The sequence below is a fragment of the Colossoma macropomum genome, unplaced genomic scaffold (genome assembly GCF_904425465.1).
Source record: "Colossoma macropomum unplaced genomic scaffold, Colossoma_macropomum, whole genome shotgun sequence".
In the NCBI taxonomy this organism is placed as follows: Eukaryota; Metazoa; Chordata; class Actinopteri; order Characiformes; family Serrasalmidae; genus Colossoma; species Colossoma macropomum.
Genome location: NW_023494786.1, coordinates 2,295,542 through 2,320,509, shown reverse-complemented (window position 1 = coordinate 2,320,509; position 24,968 = coordinate 2,295,542). Strand labels below are relative to the sequence as shown.

Sequence of the window (24,968 nt, the reverse complement as noted above, 5' to 3'; positions counted from 1 at the left end):
CCTGAAAAAATAATAAATAAAACCAAGAACACAAGCCTGCGTTCCTCTTGTCCTGTTTAATAAATACGCCGATAAATAGTCTATACATACTTTAGATTTAGCATGAATAACACCACAATGAATTCAGTAATTAGTTTGAGTACATCTGTAACATGAGCTGCTTTCTTCAGCTCTCCATGCCACAACAAAAGTGGGAAACCGAAATGCAGAAAAAAATTAAAACATCCGTATCTGTGAGGACGAGCGAGTCTGTGAGCATTAGCTAGCGAACTAGCAGCGAATAAGTAATTAGCCGCACATTTAGACGGAAATGCAGCCCATCCCTTCAGCCAAGGCTGTTTGTTTAGCTAAGCCAAAACTGGGCTTGCTGAAAAGCAGGCAATGACATGCTGTTTTTAACTTAACTACAGTTTTACTTTTTTCCATTTTCTGCCGTGAATGTGTTTATCTGGATCGTCATGCATGATAATCACACTGCTGTCAAAAGTGAGATCACTTTTACAAATCTTATAGGAAATCTTTAGTCAACCTGGAATGTTCCCATATTTTTTTTTTATTTCTTAGTCGTGTATAACCCTGTAGTGCAGTAGCCGTCATCTGTGTTTTCCCCTTTTCAATCATGTCAGCCCTAAAATATGCCATAAATTATGCAATGTTGAAACCCTAAAGTAAGTTTGGCTTAAATGAAGGAATTAATACATTGGGAATTTCCCTGTAATATACACCTCGTATAGCTTGTGAGTTTGTGAACTGTCATATGGTAACGGTGACTCAGCGGTCAAGATCAGTATCACTTTCGAACAATGACGTGTCTCCAGAGACATCCAAACCGTTGCTCATGAAAACGCACACTTCCCTGAAACATCGCCATGCACCTGTAATCCACATCCTACATTTGTCAAGAAATGAACAGTAACAGCTGGTGAATGTGGTGTGCACACACGAACAGTTGTGAGCAAGCTATCCTCCCTTTCAGCATAAAGAGTCGTTATTTCATCTTCCCTTCTTTAACCCCACCAAACTTCTCATTCAGACTGCCATTACCTTTTTTTTCCCTTTGCTTTGACTATAAGGACATGAAATTGACAACTGAATTTGAGTTTGAGTCCTTTGGTTATATAACAGCTCTCGCTATTCTAGTTCCTGTTTTTTCATGGCAGTTAAAATTGCTTTAGGCCAGCAGCTGTCTGCTGTCAAAGCTCATTAGGGCGCACTTTGTTAAGGGCGGAACCTGATACTCGCACGTCAAGCAAAGGTCATACGTTACATGTCATATGCTTATGCCAGTTTAAATATTGTTTTGTAAAATATAGCCAGACCACCAAATGTAGAAGTGGTGAACATCTGGTGAAAAATCATGGCTCCAAAGCAACTCCCGATTAAAGAAAGGTGTTTAATAGGGTTGTTAGAAAGCTGAGTGACATTTCATCCAATTTCATTGTATTTTACAGTCAACAGAAAACATATTCAAGCCTATGAATGACATGTTTGTTGCTGAACTGTCAGTTAAAGCAATGACTAATTCAGCATTAGAATCTTAGAAGGACTCCTCATTCCAGACAGCTCTGACTCAAATCACCCCCTCACTACAGTGAGATTTCAAAACAAGTTTTGACACAACAGTCAAAACACATGGCCGTGACACACAAACAAGCATAGGCCTTACTGTTTTTGTCTCATTCTGTCTCTGTGATGTACAGCGTTAACTTGCCACAGTTGTCAGATCAGTCAAGTTTCAGTCACAGAGCTAAAAGCCAATGTTAAATTACCATTACACTGCATGTTTTTATCACCTCTTAAAAAAGATGGTTGTGGTGAAATGCCTTTGAAAATGCATTCAACCCCATTGCATTTTTATTTTCATAGACTTGAACCTGTCATCATCCCATTAGAATGGGGCCAACAGCATGCTCGGCAGAAAAGGCTTTATCCATAAACATGATGGACGAAGAGTTTATAGCTGTTCTTACATTTGCAGGTGAGGTGACACAGAGCAGTACATCAACTTACGACGCTGTTTCCCTTTTTATATTTGAATTTTGCCATCATTTGGGCTTGTTGTTCTCTTTGATAATGCAAGTGCATTATTATTAAAGCGTGCAAATGCGTATAAGGGAAATTACATTTGTTACATGTGTTTATTGGATAATCACATTAAGCATAAATATCATAAATATTAGTCTAAATAAAACTACTTGGAAAGCGTCTGAGTCTGTGTAAATGAAATGTCAATGCTAGTATAAGAAATGGTGAATTAAAATGGTAAAACTGAATTTGAATTTTCATTTTGAGTACAAAATTGCACATATGAGTGATACATTAAAATTCAAACGTAAGAATACATTGACATATTACATTTTCACATTAATTTTTACTACTCATAAGCTTCCATACAGACCTAGTCATGCCTCTGAATATAGCTAATCTTATCTATGCAGTAGTTCGTTCAACAGTTTAGTATGGGAAGTTTAGTAATACAACTAAATACTCAACTAGCTAGGACAGTGTGTTATTTAGTCAAGTCAAGGTGTTAATTTAATGAATATATATTTTTCCAAGTAATAGAAGTCGCATTGTCAGATATTCTATCTATTTATGTCACTAGCCAAGTAGGTAATGTAAAATTATCCAACGAGACAGCATAGGAGCAGGAAGGTGAACATATCAGTAGCTATGTTGGCTGACTGACTTCCAACCAGATGTGAGAGTGATTCAAAATGTTTGTAGGCCTTCATGCCTGCCATATATGCTTTATGGAAGGATTAAAGAACTAACGTTACACAAATATACTTCAACAGATGTCTACGCTGAGCTGAGCTATGTTGCCACTTAGAAACAGTGCTCTGTAAGCCTGAGTCTACATTAAAAGCAAAAAGGACAAACAGGCCAAACTGAACCATAACCTACTTGCCATATTGTGATTATATGCTCATAACGCATTGAACACGTACTGGTAACCCTTGATGTGACATTTCTACTTGCCAATGCAGAGCCAACAGAGAAAACAGCATACATTTCTTTCCTTATTTGTATTAAGACACTGTTTCATTTTGTTCCTCTCCAGTGCCACATTTCCGAATCACTCGTAGAATACTGTACAATGGTTCTGGTTATTTGCAGTTGTTAAAATCCAACTTTCAGCAGTATTGTACAAAATGTCAAACCGCATTTAAAGAGCAGTAGAACTCTAAGCAGAAGTGTCCACTAAAATTTTGTTCAAATTTCTGGCCAGATACCAGAGCTAATTTTCAAAAACCATCTCTATTTTGTAAAGCCTTGGAAGCAGTAATGCCCAGTTATTAGTCATTTAGATCAGTGTATATCACAGTTTTATTGTTTTAGAAAAATATATATGCCCATTTTGAATTTAATGCCAGCAACACATTTTAAAAAAAGTTGGGACAGAGCAACAAATGACAGGTAAAATTAATAAAAAACACCTGGTAGTTAATTGGCAACAGGTCAGTAACAAGATTGGGTATAAAAAGACCATCCCAGAGAGGCTAAGTCTTTCAGAAGGAAAGATATGGAGGGGTTGACCACTATGTGAAAGACTGCTCTGGCAAATAGTGCAACAATCCAAGATTAACATTTCTCAATGTAGAATAGCAAAGAACTTGGGAATTTCATCATCTACGGTACATAATATTATTAAAAGATTTGGAGAATCCAGAGAAATCTCTGTATTTAAGGGACAAGGCCAAAAACTAATAAAGGCTGGCCGTGATATTTAGGGCATCAGGCGGCACTGCATTACAAACAGACATGATTCTGTAGTGGAAATCACTACGTGGACCCAGGAACATTCCTGAAAAACACTTCTGTGAACACCGTTTGTTGCTGCATCCACAAATGCAAGTTAAAACTCTACCTTGCAAAGAAGAAACAAGAAGAAACTCTTTCTCTGGACCTGAGCTCATTTAGGATAGGCTGAGGAGAAGTGGAAAAGTATCCTGTGGTCCAACAAATTAAAAGTTTAAATTCTTTTTGGAAATCATGGACACTGCATCCTTCAGACTAAAGACCACCCAACTTGTAATCAGCACATAGTTTCAAAGTCAGCATCCATGATAGTATGGGGGTGGATTAGCGGACATGACGTGAGTAACTTGCACATCTGTGAAGGCACCATTAATGCTGAACGATATGTACAGGTTTTGGGGCAACATATGCTGCCATCCAAATGATATTCAGGGAAATGATTCAGGGAAGGCCTTGCCTGTTTCACCAAGACAATGTCAAACCATGTTCTGCACGTTTTAAAACAGCATGGTTCTGAGGTAAAAAAGTCCGCGTGTTAAACTGGCCTGCCAGCGGTACAGATCTGACACCCGCTGAAAACATTTGGTGCATTATGAAATGAAAAATACAACAAAGGAGACCCCGAACTGTTGACCAGCTGAAATTCTCTTTCAAGCAACAATGGAAAAACGTTTCTACAGAAATTGGTCTCCTCAGTTCCCAGACACTGACAGAGTGTTGTTAAAAGAAGAGGTGATGCAGTACAATGGTAAACATGTCCCGTCCCAACTTTTTTGGAATGTGTTGCTGGCATTATATTGAAAATGGGCATAGATTTTTTCAAAAAACAATAACATTTCTCAGTTTCAGTGGTTGATATGTTATATTTGTACTATTTTCAATTAAATATAGAGTTTACATAATTTACATAATAATGCATTCTATTTTTATTTACATACATGGAAATGGGGTTGTACATTGTTTCTGAGAAACATCAGATATTAGTACAGAATTACTGTTGATTTTCAGATATTAGTATTTCCTGTAGAAACACAGCCACCAGGCCTGGTTCCTTGGGGAACAGTCTGATTTGGTCACTCACTTGTGATCCTGTAGTAGGCCCTTCTCATTAATGGATTGGTAAGTTAGTGGCTGACAAATTGTGCTGCAACAGAAGGCCTTCAAAGTGCATCTATATGGTTGATCATTTTGGGAGAGTCAACATGCTTCAATAAGTAGTGCTAGTACCTTATGAGGTACATGATGTATGTTAACATATTTAAAAGTTAACATGGATAAAATGTGTATGTGTGTGGGAAGTATGTATGAACATAAATGTCAAAGTACAAAAACTTGTAAGAACTATACATAGAAAAATCTACTGATGTAACATGTGGGGCTCATGGCTTTTGCCACATTCTAAGAATAGGCTCAGTTCATTGAACTGACAAGGATTTCTGACAAACCCACTGTAATGTAGAATATGAATATTAGAAATGCAGTTTAATACCCAAAAGTCTTTGCTGGAAACAAATTAATTTCTTATGCCTTTACCATTTTTATTTATACTCACTAAGCACTTTATTAGAAACATTATATTAATGCTGGCTGACAGAAGTAAGCGGGACCTGATGTGGTTTTCTGCTGTTGTAGCCCGTCCACCTCAATGTCTGACATGTGCATTCTGATATGCTTTTCTGCTGGGACCACAAATGTACAGGGTGGTTATCTGAGTTACCATGGCCTTTCTGTCAGCTCAAATCAGTCTGGCCATTCTCTGTTGGGCATTTCCTTGTTGATGAAGCTGCTGACCCGTATCTGCATGATTTTTTGCACTGCCCTGCTGTCACATGTTTGGCTGACTACATAATTGCATGAATTATGAAGGTGTACAGGTGTTCCTAATAAAGTGCTTAGTGAGTGTATTTCTACTATGCGTTTCCCAGTATTGTCTGGATTTCATAGAATTGTACAGTCAAAAAGATGAACATCCCATCCCCTCTCTTGGAATATTTATTTGCTGGAAGAAAAAGAAAAATTTTAACTACTTGAAGTGAGCTTGTTGCCTGTGTATCTGGGTGTTATTTTTAATTGGAAATTAGGCTCCTATTGTTAACAAAGGTGTGCATCACAAACCAAACTGAACATCACAAAACTTTTATATGTTTCTCATATCTTTTATGAAGTCCATAAACAGAACTACTGTAGTAGTTTGTTTCTAGTTTGTTAGTTCTTTTTGGCACTTTGCTTTTAAAAGTGCACAGTAACTGCGCTAGATACCTTACACAGAAGGGAAAAGTATATTAATTTGCATGAGTCTGAGTCATAGTTTGTACGAGTTGTAGAATATTTTTTACAATGAAATGAGCAGAAACAAAAACTGCAAGAAATGAGAAAGCAAAAGATGTTCATAACTTTTGAATTGAGGCACCAGTCTGTCTGACATGTTTTGAAATGGTCAGGTGAGGTTACATTTTAGGCCAATTTTTTTCACTTAAATTAGGTCACTGGGGGGCTGGTTTACTGGAAAACCACACCAGACCAGCTTGGCTCACCACACTTGGACACGCCACAAGATTTAGTCTGTTTGGAATCGGATCATATGATTCGTTGAGATTGTCACACAAAGAAGATCATAGGAGGGTGGAGAACCTGTCCACCAAGTGTTATTCACAGGACAGCAACAATGGGTATATTGTAGATTGAATGTCATCAACAGCAATAAAGGAACATAAATGTTTGAATATCCATTTTGGCTTATTTGTTTATGTAAAATATTTGACATTTGGTCTCTTGATAAGAATTTTTTTTTTCCATCTTTGAGCCTGTTACACTGCACTCTGTTTTCCTGCCTTGCTCCAGGTCTTTTTAAGTGTTTAGGTCTGGTATCAGAAGTATCATTCATTTAAATAAGGCCGCCTGAAAGTGAACAAATCAAGATGTATAAATAGCTCTATCGATATAAATTACAGCTTGGATGAATTTTACACAAAAGTAGAAAACTCTTAATTTCTTAGCCTTGACTTTTCTTGGAAGAAAAACTTGCCAACAGGCTATTACAATATTTTGAACTGTAAAATTATGGAGGGAATGACTGATTCTACTGGACCTTTAGACACCTGTTTACTGTCTGTCAGTGAACAAGATATCAAGTTTCATGTTGAATTCTTTTACAGACCTGCTTTGATGTAGATTAACTTACATTAGACTGAACTTGGCTTTTCGGAATGATGTGCCAAGCTTGGTCATGAAAGCGTATATTCCAGTGCATGCAAATACACTGTAGAACACTGCGTTCACTGCAGATCCCCAAATTCTGACCATTCTGTCAAATTACAACCTGCCTCATAACATAATAAAATGAGTAAGCCTTAACTCTGTCTTCTCTCTCTGTGTACTGCCTCTCCAACAGGTAACCCAGTTCATTTGTAGAAAATATAGACTCACCGTCATGGTTCTGTAGCTGCAATGAGAGGCAGCACTCTGCCAGTAGAAAGAAGACCTCAGACGGGGTCTAAACTGGAGAGCTTACAGGTACAACTCTCCACCCCTCTCTACTTCCTTTCTTGTTTAGGTGTGTACCTTTCCTCCCTCTTTTTCTGCTGTGCTCACTTACTTGTCCTCTTCACTTGCTGTGTACCACTTTCCTTTGTCTCTTTGTCTTCACAACTGAGGATATCTGATACGCAAAGGCATTTGGAACATGTTTGCGGAAGCTCAAACACTTTGCTTCTTGGGACTGCCTGTGTTTGCTCAGATTTATTTTCACTGGCCCAGCCCCCAACGTGAAACCTCCACCAATGCAACAGGATACCTCTTTGCACTCCCTTTTCACCTGTATGCCCTCCTCTCTCTCTCTCTCTCTCTCTCTCTCTCTCTCTCTCTCTCTCTCTCTCTCTCTCTCTCTCTCTCTCTCTCTCTCTCTCTCTCTCTCTCTCTCTCTCTCTCTCTCTGGGTGTGGCTATGTCTGGTAGTTCCTGATGCCAAAATAATCTTACCTGCTGCTGCTGACTCAGTAAGAGAATGCATAAAGACAGTTCAAGGTTCATGATCCTTTCTTGTCACTTTTTGAGTTTCTGTTTTTGATATTGAGAAATGGCTTGCAAGATCTCAGCCTCTTTGTTTATGTTGTTCCAGTTTTCATTAGTGACCTCAACTTTGCCTTAAACCACACCCCAAGCTTCTTTATGGAGATTATCTGATTAGAGTTAATTAGCCTTTTGTGAATCACTTGACTAAAGAAAATGTTATGTATCAGCTTAAAACCAGTTCGACCCGGTCATATTTTACTCTGGCTATGTTTGCAATTACATATGGAACAAACTAAAAGTTCAGATGGTAGGTAAAGGAGGTAGAGGTAAGTAGAGTAGCCTCAAGCCAATCTCAGGGCACTTCTATGAAATAATGACTCTTGTTAAAGTAAAATAACCTTTTTTTTAAAAAAGAAATTGAATAGAAATGCAAAAGTACCAAAAGCACCAAATCAGTACTAAGTACATTATAGAACTGCAGTGGAATTTTAGTACATCCAACATCTATCAGAATAGGATCAGAACATTTACTCTGTTTTTCTCTTCTTTTGACACTTTTACTCTAAAATAAAACAATAAATCTCAAAAGTTGGAAGTGTGACCAAGCACAAAGAAGTACAGATGCTGCCAAAATATATATAAATTAAACAAAAAAAGGAATTAGTGACTAAAAGGTAATTACTAAAATTGTAATTGAGAAAAAAGTAGATTTCCTTTCTCACCAATATGTTTGAGTTGAAGTGACAATATTAATATTTAAGTACACATTCATCAAAATTAAAATTAAAATTTTACTTAAATCAATATAACTAGTTACCCACCTCTGGTTCAGTTGAGGGAATCATACCTAAAAATGGCATGACCCTTGACTCTGTTGGGAATGACCATTGCTGAGAGACACTAAAAGTGAGGGCAAAAAACTGACCGTCACATATCAGCAACATTACCTTGTCATTGTAGTGCTGTGGCTTTCCGAATGACCTACACAATGACAAGCATGACCTCTTAACACTGTGCATGTTCATTCATGGGAGTAGGGAACAGCCTTAATGGATCCCCCTGAGATAATGGCCTGTTTCTTTCTCATGCCAGCTCTCCTCTGGGGCATGAAAACCCTAGAGAGGAGACTGTGTCTGGTTAACAAAGAGCTACATTTTAATTATGCCTTTGATGGCATAATTGGCTTCCATAACTACCTGAAAGTGAGCACAAGGGAAAAGACCTAATACACACAATTATGGATGCTCATTGATTGTGAAGTCATATTGATATTAGTAGATTTTAGTTATATTTTATACTGATATTTGATGATGTATTCATTGTTTGTGGTATGAGCGAAACCTTTCGGCAATGGGGATGCTGAAATGTCTGAAATGTTTTATTGAATTTACTGCATTTGTAACTCTACAAGTAAACATTAAATTTCTCTATCATGCTAATCCAGGTAGGTGTGTATGTATGTATATATATATATATATATGGATAAACAGGTACATGTAAAAAACAGGCCACAGTTCCCATATCAGTGCATATTTTTTCACAATATGGACACTAAATTCTTCAGGGAAGTTGCAATTATGTTCATTAAGTTTGATTTCATGATCATAACTTCAGGTTATAATCAGGTGGACCTGAAAGGGATGAGTTCCCCTTTTAAGCCTTGATTCCTCTTGTTTTCTTCCTCATAAAATTTCAGTGAGCATTTTCTTGCTACTCTTCCTCTAGCCTTGCTTTACTCATTGAATGATGAGGACTTTGGAATCCTCCCTTTTGATCGAGTCTCTCAGAATCCTCCAGAGTTGAGCAATAACAAAAGATGAAGAGCAAAGCGAAACTTAACATGGCAGGCCACAAACCATAGCACCTTAGCAAATTTGCATTTCAGTACAACAGCACCAGTGTTTGTTTCCAAACTGAATGCCATCCAGGATGCTATGACAGGTATATGTTTTCTGCTCACCTAAAGTGGAAGTACATAGTGCTATAGCTTAACATGCGTTGTTAGTTCCTCTCTGTAGCGCCACTAGTTAGTGCATTGCAGTGTTTCACACAGCTCTACAATATACCTGGGGGAGTATCTTGTGTGTGTGTGTGTGTGTGTGTGTGTGTGTGTGTGTGTGTGTGTGTGTGTGGATGTTTGGTGGTGGTGGGGGATTAGGGGGTTGTGGGGGGTGGTGACAGAGTGTGTTGCCTTTTAATTTACACTGTATAATGTAATAATGAGTAACCCAGCATCTTTTAAAATCTTCACCTATTGTTTTAATAGATGTTACTGTAAATGTGTGTTCAGGAGCTCCTTCTGGTGCAGATTCATGGCATCTTCAGACTGCAAGTGATTGCTAGACTCTGTTGGAAGCCACGCACACGAGGGCATTTTCGGTTGTTATAGTGGAGGCACTCTGAATTTCAGCTATGTGTGCCTTTGGAAAACCATGTTGTAATATATTTGTACAGTTTAACTCACCAAAACAACAGAGACTTATAAGCTGTATGAAAAAAATGCTGCAGTTTTTCCTTTAATAGCTTTCTCTGATCCTACTTCAGAGGAGCTTTCTCTACTTCTAACAGTTCTAGAGCTAACATAGCTGCTCTAGGGTAATATATACTGTCAATTTAGCTTGGTTGTTTTACTACAAGTCACACTCAAGCAAGCTGAAGTTCCAAAACATTGCACATTTATTTTATGTTCAGTGCAGGCAAACTAAACTTAATGTGACGTAAAATTAAAAGGGGAAGAGCCATGGGGCATGTGAAGCTAGTATTATGCTGTATAGCAGAGAGAACTAACAGGCAGCTTCTCTCTCTCTCTCTTACTTGACCACTGGGGTGGTGAGTGAAGCCCAATTTCCCAACATGTTTCAACCCCACCCCGAGTTGTTTAAAAAAGTTAATTAGCCCCATTTAGTTTTCTGTCAGTTTCCCAACGTACCAATTATTGGCTTTAAAGCACTGTTCATGGGTTACTTGTCAATCATTGACAGTATCCGATTACATCATCAAATCGCCCAGGCCTACAAGGCATGTAAGGTTTGGGATAAAAGCAAGAAAGAAATTGTGTAAGATCTTGTCATTTTTAATGCATGTTTTTACTGGTAGGTGATATTTTGTCTCATTTTATGCAAACTGTGTAATTTATAGCAATATATTTTAAAAATTGTTAAAATGGGACAAAATATACTTAGGTGGATGTTAAAGTACTTTAGCGGGTGACTGCAGTTCTGTAATGTTACAGGCAACAAAGGCAATTACATTGTTTATTTGCTTTTTAACCAAAGTTTCCATTTTGCAGGCTAAATGAAAGCAGTCATATGAAGCACACAGGCTGGTGAATAGGCCTAAAACATGCACGGACATGCATGTACTTCAGACAAGGTGCTGGAGTGACCATAGATTTTCACAGAAGCCTCAAAGTAACCTACTAAAATAGTTCTTATGGCATATAACCATAAATTAACGTCATGTAATCACACCACTGATATGTCCAAACAGAATTGCTGATTGCATATTAGTGGAAAATATCAGCTGATGCTCGTGCCCTGTTCTGATTGTGCAGTGCTAGTAGCAAGATCTCTACCTTTTGGTTTAGATGTTGCTAAAAATTTATGTCTTGACTGAGTTTTACAGTGAGTCAATACAAAAGCTGTCATTTAAGTTCAAAGTTCAGTTACATTCAAGGCAGACTAAAGATAGCTGTAGACAGACAGGCAATGAGGAAGTATAATCAAGGAGAAGATTTGATTTTACTACTGATTAGAGTAAAATATGAGAGGTTGCAAGTGAGGGCTAAAGAAACAATGCTCTTCCAGCATGTTGCTACTGTGCTGTTATCACATTGCTGTTGTGTGGTAGTTCTCTGGATGACATACACAGAGAAAAGGCATGTCTCCATGGAATATGTTAGGGCTGCATGATAAATCAGATGTTGAAGTAAAAGCAGAAATCATGAGTATATGTGAATTATTATTTATTTTGTTTTCATTATCATACAGTTTGAGCGCTTTAAACTGCTGTCATCTCTGTACATCTAACAAATCTTCCATCAACTCATTGCTGTACGCCATACAGACTACTGTTTAATGCACTCTCACTATAGCAGATGTTTCCAGACTGTTCTATACAGTTTCACAGTTTTTTTTTGTTTTGTTTTTTTTTTTTGCCCTTTACTGGCATAAACAATACAATGACCCTGCACTCCCCACACCCCCCTGCAATTGTCACCTATTGTTCCCACTCCAGTTATAGTGTTTTAAGTGTGTGAGGCAGTACTGGCTGCTGTCACAAGAAACGTATTGAGTTGCTGAGATAATGCTGACTGTTTGCTGTACCTTTCAGTGCATAAAAATCTGCTTGCAGTTTGATGTAAATGCAGTGGCATGCAAAAGTTTGGGCACCCCTGGTCAACATTTCTGTTGCTGTAAATAGCTAAGTGAGTAAAAGAAGACCTGATTTCCAAAAGGCATAAAGATTACACATTTCTTTAATATTTTAAGCATTTTACTTTTTATGTAGTTGGCTAATCCCGTTCTTCCTTTCCCTGTGAGATTCTCGGGCCGTCTTACATGCACTGCGCTTTTGAGTTATTTCCACCGGTTTTCAATGATGTTTAGGTCAGAGGACTATGAGGACCATGGCAAAACCTTAAGCTTGTGCCTCATCAGGCAGTCCATTGTGGATTTTTATGTATGTTTAGGATCGTTATCCTGTTGTAGAAGCAGTCATCTTTTCTCTTTCAGATTGTGTGATGTTTGCTTCCAGCACTTACTGGTATTTTTTTTACTCTATTCTTTCCTCTACCAATAAAATGTTTCCCTGTGCAACTGGCTGCATCATAGGCCCAAAGCGTGACTGATCAACGCCTGTGCTTAACATTGAAGAAGTGTTATTTTCATGAAATTTTACACCCTTTTGTCCAAAATACCTTTGCCTATTGCAGCAAAACTGTTCTATTTTAACTTCATCAGTCCACAGGACTTTCCTAAATGCAAATCAGGCATTGTTTAGATGTTCCTTTGCAAACTTACTGACACTAAATTTTGTGGTGAAGATGCAGGAGAGGTTTTCTTCTGATGACTCTACCATGAAGGTCATATTAGTGCATGTGTCGCTGCACAGTAGAACAGTGCCCCACCACTACAATACAAGCAGTTCTCTCTGAAAGTTTCTTGGTCTTCTAGACCTCAACTTGACCTCCACTGTTCCTGTTAACCGCCATTTCTTAATTACATCATGAACTGAGGAAACAGCTATCTGAAAATGCTGTGCTTTTTTTCTTCTTATAGCCTTCTCCTGCTTTGTGGGCATCAATTATTTAAATTTTCAGAGTGCTAGGCAGCTGCATAGAGGAGCCCATGGCAAGTTATCTAAGAGCTCAGATCTCTTGGGATGCCCAAATATTTAATTCTAAAATTGTACAAAGCAAAAATAATACTCTAATCTTGCTTATAATATTGGAATGTTTCATCTTAATGGCTTTTGGAGATCAGTTCATCTTATACGTATTTAACTATTCACAGTAACAGAAATCTTGACCAGCCCAAACTTTTGCATGCCGCTGTAGCTGTTAGCATTCTTTTTTTATTATTTGCACAATAGTGAATGGTGCATTTGTAATTTTGTATTTAGCTATTCTCTTATAAGAGAGGTTAATTAGTGTTCTGTTTACACATCAAAAGAAGTCTGAACTTGCATCACATCAAGTCAGAGACTTAATGAATCCCACTAATACTGCTTGGTTCTTTGCCCATGCTGACTCAGCAGGGAATGGACATGGTCACACAGGAGGATGTTGTATCTGCTTAATAAGAAGCTTTAATGAGGAATTTACCAGATTATTTCTGTCTGCAAGTGCAATGGGAAAAAGAAAATTAGTTTGTGTCCTTAGATTTGAAGATTTGAAAAAGTGTTGCATGGTTAAGGTAACAAACTTGGTGACTTGGATGAAAATAAGAAGTGAACAAATTAACAAAGGATGTGAGAAAAAAATCAGTAAAGGATGTGAGAAAAAAGTCTGTGTTTCCTGAAGGGCTTCATAATCCAGAACTTAGAGAATGAGTATACAAAGCCCAGTTACTGTAAAATTAAACCATATCCATGGTACCAAGTACAACAGTACAACACAAGTACAAAATACAAAATTAAAACAGGCCTGTATCATTTTCATTTTAATCATCTATGACAAAAAACAAAGACAAATGACATCAAAAACGATTAAATGCCAATAAGTAAATAGTTTTTGTTATTAGTTTAACAGTAATATATGTACGTTTATGTAGTGTCACTATTATTATTATTATTATTATTATTATTATTATACTCTAGCTATACTATACTATAGCTGGCTCTGGTTTTTGGTGCAAAAATGCAGGCAAAATCCAAACAAATAAGTGCTTTTTGAATAACAACTAGGTTGTTCATTTACGAGCAAGTTCACGTAGTACTTTTTAATTATGGTCTTTATTATTAACTTTATTATTAACAGTATTGTCACAAAGTGTTCTAAGTAAAGTTCTAAGTGAAGAAATTTAACATGTTGTGAATCGCCTATAGATGAGTTAGACCACTTAAAAACAACCAAACAACCAACACCCAACACAAACACAACTAACTGGCAGTAACTGTCAGCATTCAAGCCTCAAGCAGGAAAATGTAGATGTGCTGCTTCTTGGCCACGATAACAGATGTGGACTTTAATTTATAGAGAATAGACGTAATTTAATAGCAGTTGCAATATTGGTTAGAAAAAGATCACAGTGATATTTTCCCCACACTAATCAGCCCTAACTACAACTCTTAAAAAGAGTTTACATGTGTCTTACATAAGAGTGCCTTATGTAAAAACATGTTTTATTTTTACACGTCCTGTAACTGACGAGTAGATTACTGTGCTTTTTTTGTGAGTTAATGCAAATTCATTAGATGTTTTACTTACTTGTTTAAAGGTTTGATGGCCTGTTCCGCAGGTATCTGGTCTTAGTGAAGAGTAAGTAGTTATAGCTCTTCCCCTTTTCCACCCTCCTACTCCTTTACCTTTGCTCTGTAGTCTTTGTGGAAGTGAGTTCTCTGTTATAATCTGTTTGCCTTGGCTTTAACCTAGCCCTGCTATTTAAACAAGAACCCTCCCCCCAACACACACACATTTGCTTCTTATTTGCTCCTCATTTGCTAGCCTGTGCCTGTGTTTCTGATACAAAACCGAGTGTTGTGGATTCCTTTTTATCTCAGTAGTCATATTGTCATTTTGACAGTGAAATTGGATACAAGGAAAAGCTGAAGAGGAAATAGCTTTCAGAAAACTGTAATGTATTACACTACAAGCTTGGAGTTCCAAGCAAATAGAGTTCCTTCCAAAAGTCCAAAATTGGTTCAGTAATATTAAAATTATTATTTTTGCTAAACACTTGAAAGGTTTCATTTAAATTTTCAAATGCTAAGGTCTAACTTAGCAGATAGATAGATACAGAATATGGTGTTTTATTGTGGAATGTTTTATGTCCCCATACCTGTTAAAATTAAGGATAAGTATTGAGACAAATGGAATAGAGTAATTTAAAGTGAGCAAATGTACACACAGTAACTACAATAATAGGATGAACCTAATGATCCCTAACATCAGCAAGCTCCTGTTTTATGTCCGTGTCTTTCACATATGCAGGCCTGCCTGAATTATTGGATCATAAACCACATTAATGATTTTACACTTGATTTCTTCCAGTAGGCTACTTATATTTATCTATATGTTTTCAATATCACATCAATTACAAGATTAATCAGTACCAATGACAAGCTAAGTTGAGGACCAGCTGTCAAGGTCATGTAACTAGGGTCATGTACTATGTGTAGACAAGAACAACACATATAAAAATGATTGATTTTTCCACAGGCATTTACGAGAATACGCAAATGGACGGTACCTGGTGGCACATGGGTCAGTAAAAGTTTTTAAAATGGCTCACAAATGACACTCTTGTTTGATGGTACTCCATCACTCTAGAGAATGCAGTTCCACTCCTCTACAGTACAGACAGTGCTTTATATATTTATAGTGTATGTCTACGTATGAACAGTTACGCACTAATTCTACAGGGATGTCAGAGTACAGACAGTGCTGTATATTTATATTGAGTAAATAATTAATATCTGGTTATGACTGCATTCAGATTACCAGATTACATAAGGTAACTAGATTAACTAAACAGGAAAAATCTGTGTGATAAGATGATGACCATGTATTATACTGAATTGTAACATAACCACATTAGTGGGCAGTTGTGTTGAACATCAGCAGTGTCTGTTGGCAGATGTTGGGTCAGAGGTCTAGCTCGAAGAGTATTTGCTCTTTGAAAAATTGTCCAAAAATTGATATTTTAGGAAAAATATCAGAACTTTGGCAGAAAATAATGTAGGGCTTTAGGCTTGCCATTTAAGTTACAGTACTGGTGTTGCACAAAACTACAGCAGCACACAGAGGAACATGTTTTATTATTCAAAAACAGCCCAGGAACATTGGTAGGTTGAGTAATGGAGACTGACTCTTTAGATATCTTATTAGCTAACAAGTGTCACGTTGGATGCTGATGAGGATTGCATAGAAAATTTTGTGATAGCCACACTATTTCTGCCTTCTTAGCTACATCCTGCCTTCTTAGCAATGCTTCCAGAGTAGTAAAGTAAAACAAAAATACCTAATCGCAAATTTGAGCAAATCTATAGTACAGTTTCACTGAATTGTTAGCCTCTGTATTTTTCAGTATTCCCTTGATGTAATGTAATGAATACCCAAATAGTTACCTCACTTTGAAATACTGGTACCTCAAACAGTTTACCTCCAGTACTCGCGTATGTGTGCACATCCTTACTCTGATCTACATCTATGATGTTCTCTTATAGGCTGTTAACTGTGTATGTATAGGCTGTTAACTGGGTAATGGGTCCATCTCTGTGGATTTTAACTAGGTTTGCCAAATTCATCTGCTAGCAATCTGGAACGTAGTGATGACTACCAATCACAACCGAACTACACACACACACACACACACACACACACATTATCTAAGCCACTTATTCTTCTGGGTCGCAGGGGTGCTGGAGCCTATCCCAGTGGTACAAGCTAACCAATCATAGGTTAAAAAATCATTATTATTATTAACTGCCCTCAAGTTGATTTCGAATCCTGGCGACCATATGGATAGTGTTTCTCCAAAATATCCTGTCTTCTGTTTGGGTCTTTATGGTTCTTAATGGCTTGTTTATGACTGTCTCCATCCATGTTGTTGCTGGCCATTCTCTTCCTCTTTTACCTTTAGCTGTTCCATGCACATTGTCTTTTCCAATTAAGCAGTTCTTCTCATAATATGTCCAACATAATTTTTTCAAACAAATCATAGGCTATACAAAAATGATTACATGTAGAATTTTAATAACAGCACTACAGTGGCAATGATATGATTGTGGAATGTTAGCATGTGTTCCACTGTAAAATAACAGGCTGTTTTTGTGTTTACAGCAATATCATTGTCAAAGTAGTGACAAAAACATCATTGTATATTGCTTTTAATTTTATCCCCTGGGAGGTTGTGGCCTATTCTTTGAATCTCACCCTCTTTTCTTGAAGATTGTTAACCATGTTTTGAACTGGGACTGTCATAGATTTCTTTACCTCAGTAATACCTCAGTTAACCGTTTTCAGCACATGCATCCTGTGTCTTGAGTCAGTCGTTAAAGACACCAACATCAAAATCCAAGCTTACCTGGAAATATTAGCAAAATACGTATCAAATTGCGTCATCAAAGTGAAGACCAGTCATTACTTTTCCTTCTTCCTTCTTTCCCTGTAGCAATAACTTGATAGGCCTTGATGAGCTTTCTTTTCTTACTACGCCTCCTGCTCCACTTTGTGTGTATGTGAGAAGGAGTGGAAGAAAAAAGAAAAGGCTGTTCTCTTCAAACATGCATACTCTGCCTGGAAAGGAAGAAAAAGAGGAACGGGAAAACACCTAAAATGTTAATCATTTCTTCCTCTTCAGGGCAGATGTTTATCTTAGAGACATTTCATCACGTCATTTTTTACCCTATTTTAACTTGCATCTATCTTCAGATATGCACTCACCTACTGTGTTTCCATGTTGTCTTGTATGTTTGATATTTTAAAACATTTTCTGTAATGATCAAAGGGTGTGGTAGCCGTTTGGAATGGACAAAAGGTGGGAAATGCAGGAATGTTGGCCTTATTTTTTATTAGAAGCATTGGTTTTGATTGGCTAACATGGTCACTCTAGGAGGATTTCTGATAATCTTGTGTGATCTGCACCACTTGATAGAGATTGTGGGAGCAGCCTTCTCCTATTGGGACCAACAAACATGTTAATATCTACACACTTCCATTTCTCCCAAAAAAACTTTATATTAAGCAGCCTATGAAATACCCTCTGGTGTTTAAAAAAAAAAAAAGAAAAAAGTGGATGAAACTTCAGCAAAGCAAAACACCTTATTTTGAACCTTGCGTGTGTGTACTATTAGACTGTGCATTGTTTGTAAAGCCCTAATCCTGAGAGTGCATTATAGTAGCTGTTCAACTGGGTCACTGTTTTCCATTCTGGCACACAAAAGGTGCTTTCACGTAGAACCTTGAGAGTTTCAGGGTGTGGAAACACAGGAAGTGCGAGAGAACCGCTGCTGTTTCAGTGCTCTGAACTTGCATGCCACAGTTGTACTATGTGCAACATTTGGCCTAGGCCTCTGTCATTAATATTGTGATTGTTTTTATGTTATGTCTCCTTTTATAATTGCTAACTGTCATATGAGAATTTCCTGTACATTTTTCATGCATCACATTTTACCTATGAGAGGAAAATTATGCGGGGAATCAACAGTTACTGTGCCAGTTGTAATATGCATAGCAAACAGTAGAGGGCGGAAGTGTTCTAGTTTTGCATCAAAGGAAAACCTGCTTTCTTTTATGACGAGAACAAGCTCAGCATGTTTACATGTACTTCAGAGTGAGAGCTGTGACGTCAAGCCATTTCTCCATTAACTAGGGTGGAGAGATGAAGTGCAAGTGTGTACAACAACAGGACATACTTGCCATGTGAATTCCAAGAGATTAGATCAAATGCCAAATGAATGCTAATAAAGAATATTAAAAGGAGCCATAATCTCTAAAACCTGCAAAGGGGCTAGAGCAAAAAAAGAAAAAAAATCAGTTTTTATAAACTATTGGTTAAATGGTTTCTATATTAAGGAATAAGGTATTGAAAATAAAGGAAAGAAGACAGGGTGTACCTGCCAAAGTGGAAAATGCTAAAAATGAGGACAAACCAGTTTGGAAAATACAAAGTTATCTGCAGTCAGAGTCACTGGTCACAGAAAGAAGCGAAGGATATGTAGAGAGAATATCATAGAAGTGATCTTTTTCTTTCTTATTAGAAAACGGATTTTAATCTTTTCTTCCTGTAAACTGTGTGAAAGGAAACAACTGTTGGCTCAGCAGGAAAAGTCAGATGGGTAAGAACAAAAAGCAGGACATATGGATTACCTCATAGACAAAAGCTAATGCTAAGCTTTATATATGGAATGGGGTTAAGACCACTAAATTTTCAATCTGAGTTGAATTTCTCGGGGGAAATTGGGGAAAGTATTTGTTACTTTTGAGTCATGATATTGCAAACCAAGCCAGAGACAGGGAGTTGAGGAGGTTGCATTTATAAAGTAAACCATTTGCGTGTGTCTCATAATACCCAAAATGAAACAGTATGCCCTCTCAGATCATGTAATTGCTTTTGGTGTTGCATATATAAAGTTATACAGTCACTGCTCTGGTATTGCTATGATTGTACTGTAGTTCAGATTGACCTCAGCATGATTAGGTAATTGTGTCTTTCAGATGCCAGATCACAGTCAGTGGCTATTGGAATAGCAATAGCATTCTGCATCCTTGGGGTGTTTGTGCTGGTCTGTGTGCTACAGATTTGCTGGAAAAAACTCAAGAGCCGCTGCAAGAGGAAGCGTACGTCTTTTTCTTACTGTCAAACCATTATTCACTGATCTTAGTGGGGTGTGAGAAATAAAAGTCTCCTTTTGTGTCTCCTTTTAAAGGGCCTTCAGCAAAAGATAAAATCCTGAAGTGAGTAAAACTGAAACACACACATGCACACACAGGTCATATGGGTCATACATATCTATGATCTACCTACACTACCTCCCTACACTCACTGGTCACTAAAAAGTACAGCTACCTACTATCTACATTCACTATCCATTTTATTATATCCACTTACCATTTAGGTGCACTTTGTAGTTCTATAATTACAGATTGTAGTCCACCTGTTTCTCCGCATAATTTGTTAGCAATCTTTACTCTGTTTATCAGTGGATCTTCACAGGATAACCACAGGGCAGCTATGGTTGTGGTATGTTAGCATGTGCTGCTCTGGTACAAGTGGATCTAACAGTGTTGCTGGAATTTTATAAAGCCTATATCCTGGAAAGCATAATTGTCCTCACTTTTTTGAAATAAAGAAGTTTGATGTAGAATATAAACATTGTGTACACAGGTTTTAAAACATACCTTTCATTTCCTAGTCCAAATACTCCAAATATGGAATTAGGTTGCAGAACAGTCAGTTTTGATTGAAGTGTTTTTGAGAAGTCACAAAAACCAACATATTACATACATCCATCTATTCAGCCAAAATTAGTTTTGTCCAGCCCCTTTGGGTTGATTTTATTAGGAGTATTTCAGCCTGGACTGTTTTTTGAACGAGGCATTACTAAGAACAGTGGTCATTTACATATATCAGTCTTAAATGCACAGTAACAAAAACTGCCTGTTTAGTTCTAAAGGATTAAGAGATGTTTGTTTTTTGTTTTTTTTGTTTTTTTTTTGGGTACACAAACTCACACAAACATTTTAAAGGGGAATTTGATTCAATCACTGGGTTGTAAACAAAAGCATTGAGTGTTTTGCTTTGAAATGGTTAATTGTAGAGCAACTTACCCACTCGGATTCTTAATAATGGTGGTGATAGAAACCAGGGGTTGTGATGTTTTCAGCATAAATATATCAGAAGCACTTTATTTCACCGTATGTGTTACACACAAAAAGTAATCTGTCTTGGTGAGTGCACACATATATGACATGTAACATACAGAACAGACTAGACAAGCACAAAGATTATTAAAAAGTATTTAGCTAGGGGACAAATAAAATAAGAATATAATAAAATAAAGAATAAGAAAGAATAATAAAGAGCCAATGTAAAAGGAAGGCAAAAAGATGTGGATATCTGTACATATGCAGAAACGAATGTCTGTACAAATGCTGGTCTAAGGAGATATATAAAATAACATAGCATATGATCCTTTATTTAAAAAATGTGCATTTGTACATCTGTGCAAATAAGCATTATGTTACATTAATACATTATGTTACAAGCACAGTAAGGGAAGTTTCTTGGTTTCAGTTAAAATATAAAGTGCAAAGTGTCCATTGTGATTGATGAGCGCTACAGAAAAAGCTGTTGGCATGTCTGGTTTTGCTGGTAATTTTGCCAGTGTGTTTCATCACCCTGCTGTTGTAGATGTCCTGAAGCGTTGGCAGACTACATCCAATTATTCTCTGCGCTGTTCTGATTATTGCTGGAGTCTGTCTTGTTTTTTGTGAGGTGGAGAAACCAAACCAGTTGATTATGGATGATGTGAGAATGGACTCGCTGTGTAGAACTGGATCATCAAGCTTTGCAGTAGGTTGAATGTCTTCAGCTGTCTCAGGAAGAACATTCTCTCTTGGCTATGGAGACTGGGGGTTGGAATGATGTTTGAAGTTTCAAAGCATGTGGAAATAAAGCAAAATTCCACTGATTTGTTGAAGATGTTTGTGAAAATTTGTGCTAGTTGATCAGTGCTTTAGAGTGGATGGAGAGACTAAGTCTGGCCCTGAAACTTTTCCCAATTTTGTCTGCTGAAGAGCCTGTTGATGTACTGCACGTTGATGGTGAGATTAGCAGGGGCAGTGGTGAAAGGGCCAGGGTGTGGGGGGATGGCAGGGGACTGGCAGCGAAAGGCTGAAGGTTGTCCTTTGTGCATTCAAAGCTGCAGTAGAACTCATTCAGGTTGTGATGAGTTGGTGGTCGTTTAGAAAGAGGAATGTTTTTTCCTCACCTTGTTGTTGGTGATCTCTCTAGCCTGTATTTCACCTCTTCATTAGAGAATTCTGTCCCCGCTCCTGAATGCTGCCTCCCTCCGAAGTTCAGTTCAGCTGAAAACCATAGCTTATTGTTGCTGTATTTCACCCGTGGTGTGGTTGAAATTAGAGATGCATCACTATTTTTTTTCAGACCAAGTATGAGTACATGTTTTTAGTACTTGCCAATACCCATTATGATACCATACTGAGGAACCTACTTAGAATTACTTCTAGAATCATTAAAACTTAGCTGATTTTGCATTATTTACCATTATTTACCTTGGATTGACTAGCATTGCAGTGGAGAAGAGTGGGTATTGATCCATGTCAGAAGAGTGCTTATGTAGTAAAGTATGTTTTATAGTTTTGGTCCTCCCGTCCTCACAGGGAGCTCACGTTTCCTGTTGTTGAAGTCTTTTGTTTGGCTGGTTGCACTGTATTTGATTGTCCTGTAAAGACAGGCATACACTGTGCGATTTTAGTAATCTTATTCTTTGCTGACTTACCCTTTATGTTTCATTTACGGACAAAGCCTACAATATATATATATTCACACTGCACAAAAGCGCTCTGTCCTTGCTACACAAAACGCAGCCCTTAAACACAGCTCTGTCTATGGACAATTATCAGTCAAACTGTTTTATTCAGATTAACACACGGCATGCCCGAGTACTGAGCAAACATGCTAAGAAACTGAGTTACAGCAGCTTTGCTAACACTGTGCATTGCAGGACAACGCGATCTTTCCACATTCTATTTTACAAAGACAGTTTTAAAAAAAAATCATCGAATTGACGTTTATACCTTGCAATCCTGCTCAAACAGAGAAAAGTCAGCATATACAGACTTTAGTTCCACAATTTCTTTTTCACCTCCATTTTGTTAGTCTCTCTATCTTACACGTATTGGCAAAGTGGTTGTGATTGTGTTTAAAACTGGCTAAAATCGCACAGTGAATTCCTATTGTACATATTTATTCCTAATATACATATTTATACGTACATTTATCTATATCTGCATCTTTTTATTCTCTGTCCCTTTGCAGGAAAGTAGGTATTAAGAAATCATCGCCTCCTTTCTCCATCAGTGGGATTATAGACAAGAAATGACGGCACATGGTCAAGACATGCATCAGAATGTGGACTTCGCTCCTTTTCTCTGATATGTGGAAACTTGTATTTATTTATTTGTAAAATGATGAATTCTTCTTTTAACTGTCTTTTACGTTACACCTAATGGATGGTGATGTTTTATGATTCATAACTTAGGTGGAAGTGAACTATAATATTTATAACTCTTACACCAAAACCCAAAAGGTGAAATTACAGCTAAATGTGATGGTATTCTCATTTATTTTAAATCTTTAGGTTTTTTTCACATTCTTTTGCCATAAAATAAGAGCTGAGCTCTTGACACTTCTTGTTGCATTTATTACATTTTAGTTTTTGAAAGTGACACGTAAACCCCTTTCTGTCCTAAGCAATAGGAAAAGGAAATGAGAAGGAAAGATATTGCAAGACAGCAGTTGTTGATGCAGGTGGTCTCAGGTGTGGTCATTCTGTTCAGGGTTTCAGATGCTCCTATTTTTGGGCTTGTATAGGCTTAGGGATTTTGCTCTGTTGCACCACTTTACCCTTTTAACAGACATTAATTGACTAATAAGTTGAATATGTGTAAAATGATCATTAATAGGGTACTGTAATAGCATCGAAGCACACATATTTCCTTGTTTGTTTTAATGAAAAATATTCTGATTTTATTTGTGTAAATCTGTTTAAGGCTGGGTTTGCTAGTTAGGGTTCAAGCATGCAGTGCGTAGAACCCTATTGGAATTGTCAAGATTTTTCTTTTTTTTCCTGCCATAAAACGAAACGCACAGACCAAACCACAAGTCCTAGAGACACAGAACGTGGTCAATAGTAGTCCCTCCCGCTACTCAGGCGCATGACATCAGCCCAATCGGCCTACAGGGGGCTCTTTTGCCATAAAATAAGAGCTGAGCTCTTGACACTTCTTGTTGCATTTATTACGTTTTAGTTTTTGAAAGATATGGCAACCATTTTATGTGTGTGTGTGTGCCTGTGTTCTTTAGGTGGTTCTAAGACTCAGAAAAGTATCCAGTCACCATAAGGTTAGCCCCTTAAATGGCCATGGCCCACCAGGGGGGCGTAAAGTTTTCATACACACTACAGTAACCTAAGAAAAGCTCAACCAGTTTGCACTGAAGTCCCTGTAGTTATTGAATAATAAGCCTTAGTACATAATAAGCCTGGAATTTTAAGGGGTTAAAGTTTACATACATGATCATAGTTTGCATTTCAAGAGTAGAAAGTAAAGGTGATTTGCTGCTGTGACAGGATGTGGGACACCAGGGCCGTTGGTTTGTGAGTTGTTGTGCTCGGTGTCAGGCCTGTGGTGGTTTCCTTTTGGTAGCATTAAGCTGCAAATAGCAGCCTAGATAAATCAAGCCTCATCTAGAGACCACTTCTGGGAGTCTGAGCCAGTAAGGCCCCGCTCTTTTTTTTCTCTCTGTAGTTTCATACCAGCGCTAGACAGGCAGCATTAGGTGGAGGATAACAAAATGTCAGCTCTAAACCACAGAGGATGGAAACGTCACACATTAACACGTCAAATGTGTGACCCCACACAACTTCTTTTTAACATTAAAACCTACAAAGTTTACATTACATTAAAATGCATGAATTGTTGCTTCATTGTTATGTCAGATGTCCATTTATGTGCTCAAATTCTGTTTAAAGTTATTTAATTGCAAAATACATGCTAACTGAAAAGAAAAGGAAGTCTTGTTATTTCTGAGATTTACTTGTGCTTTTATTAGGAGGTACTGTGCTTGTTAGCATTGTAACACCAACACTACTTTCATGGCTGTAAAATAGAAAACTTTAATTCCTGTTAAACCCACCTACCTGCATTTTCTCTGCAGTTAGATGACCATGTGCACTATATGTGCTATTGTTTCCACATAATTTCCCTAGGATGGACTTCAACCTCAATAA

The 24,968-nt window shown here is 37.5% G+C and overlaps 1 protein-coding gene and 1 long non-coding RNA gene across 5 annotated transcripts in view; one reads left to right on the top strand and one right to left on the bottom strand.

The window, feature by feature from the left end:
* tmprss4a (transmembrane serine protease 4a) overlaps positions 1-14,853 on the bottom strand; it is a 30,366-nt gene extending 15,513 nt beyond the window's left edge. For 2 of the 4 annotated variants that reach the window (XM_036557573.1, XM_036557579.1), the window contains exons 1-2: positions 14,701-14,817; positions 8,594-8,672 (exon numbers count right to left, since the gene is read on the bottom strand). In XM_036557573.1, coding sequence (XP_036413466.1) covers positions 8,594-8,632 — 39 coding nt within the window. In that variant the 5' untranslated portion in view covers positions 8,633-8,672; positions 14,701-14,817. Of the gene's footprint in view, positions 1-7,188; positions 7,589-8,593; positions 8,673-14,700 lie in introns of those variants that run through there. The other 2 variants (XM_036557597.1, XM_036557586.1) reach the window with 2 other exon arrangements.
* Positions 14,854-19,106: 4,253 nt separating this feature from the next.
* Positions 19,107-24,158, top strand: LOC118798191. Its single transcript, XR_005005982.1, has 4 exons — positions 19,107-19,271; positions 19,651-19,773; positions 19,863-19,890; positions 22,997-24,158. It is a non-coding gene; the product is annotated as an uncharacterized LOC118798191 (long non-coding RNA).
* Positions 24,159-24,968: the final 810 nt, after the last annotated feature.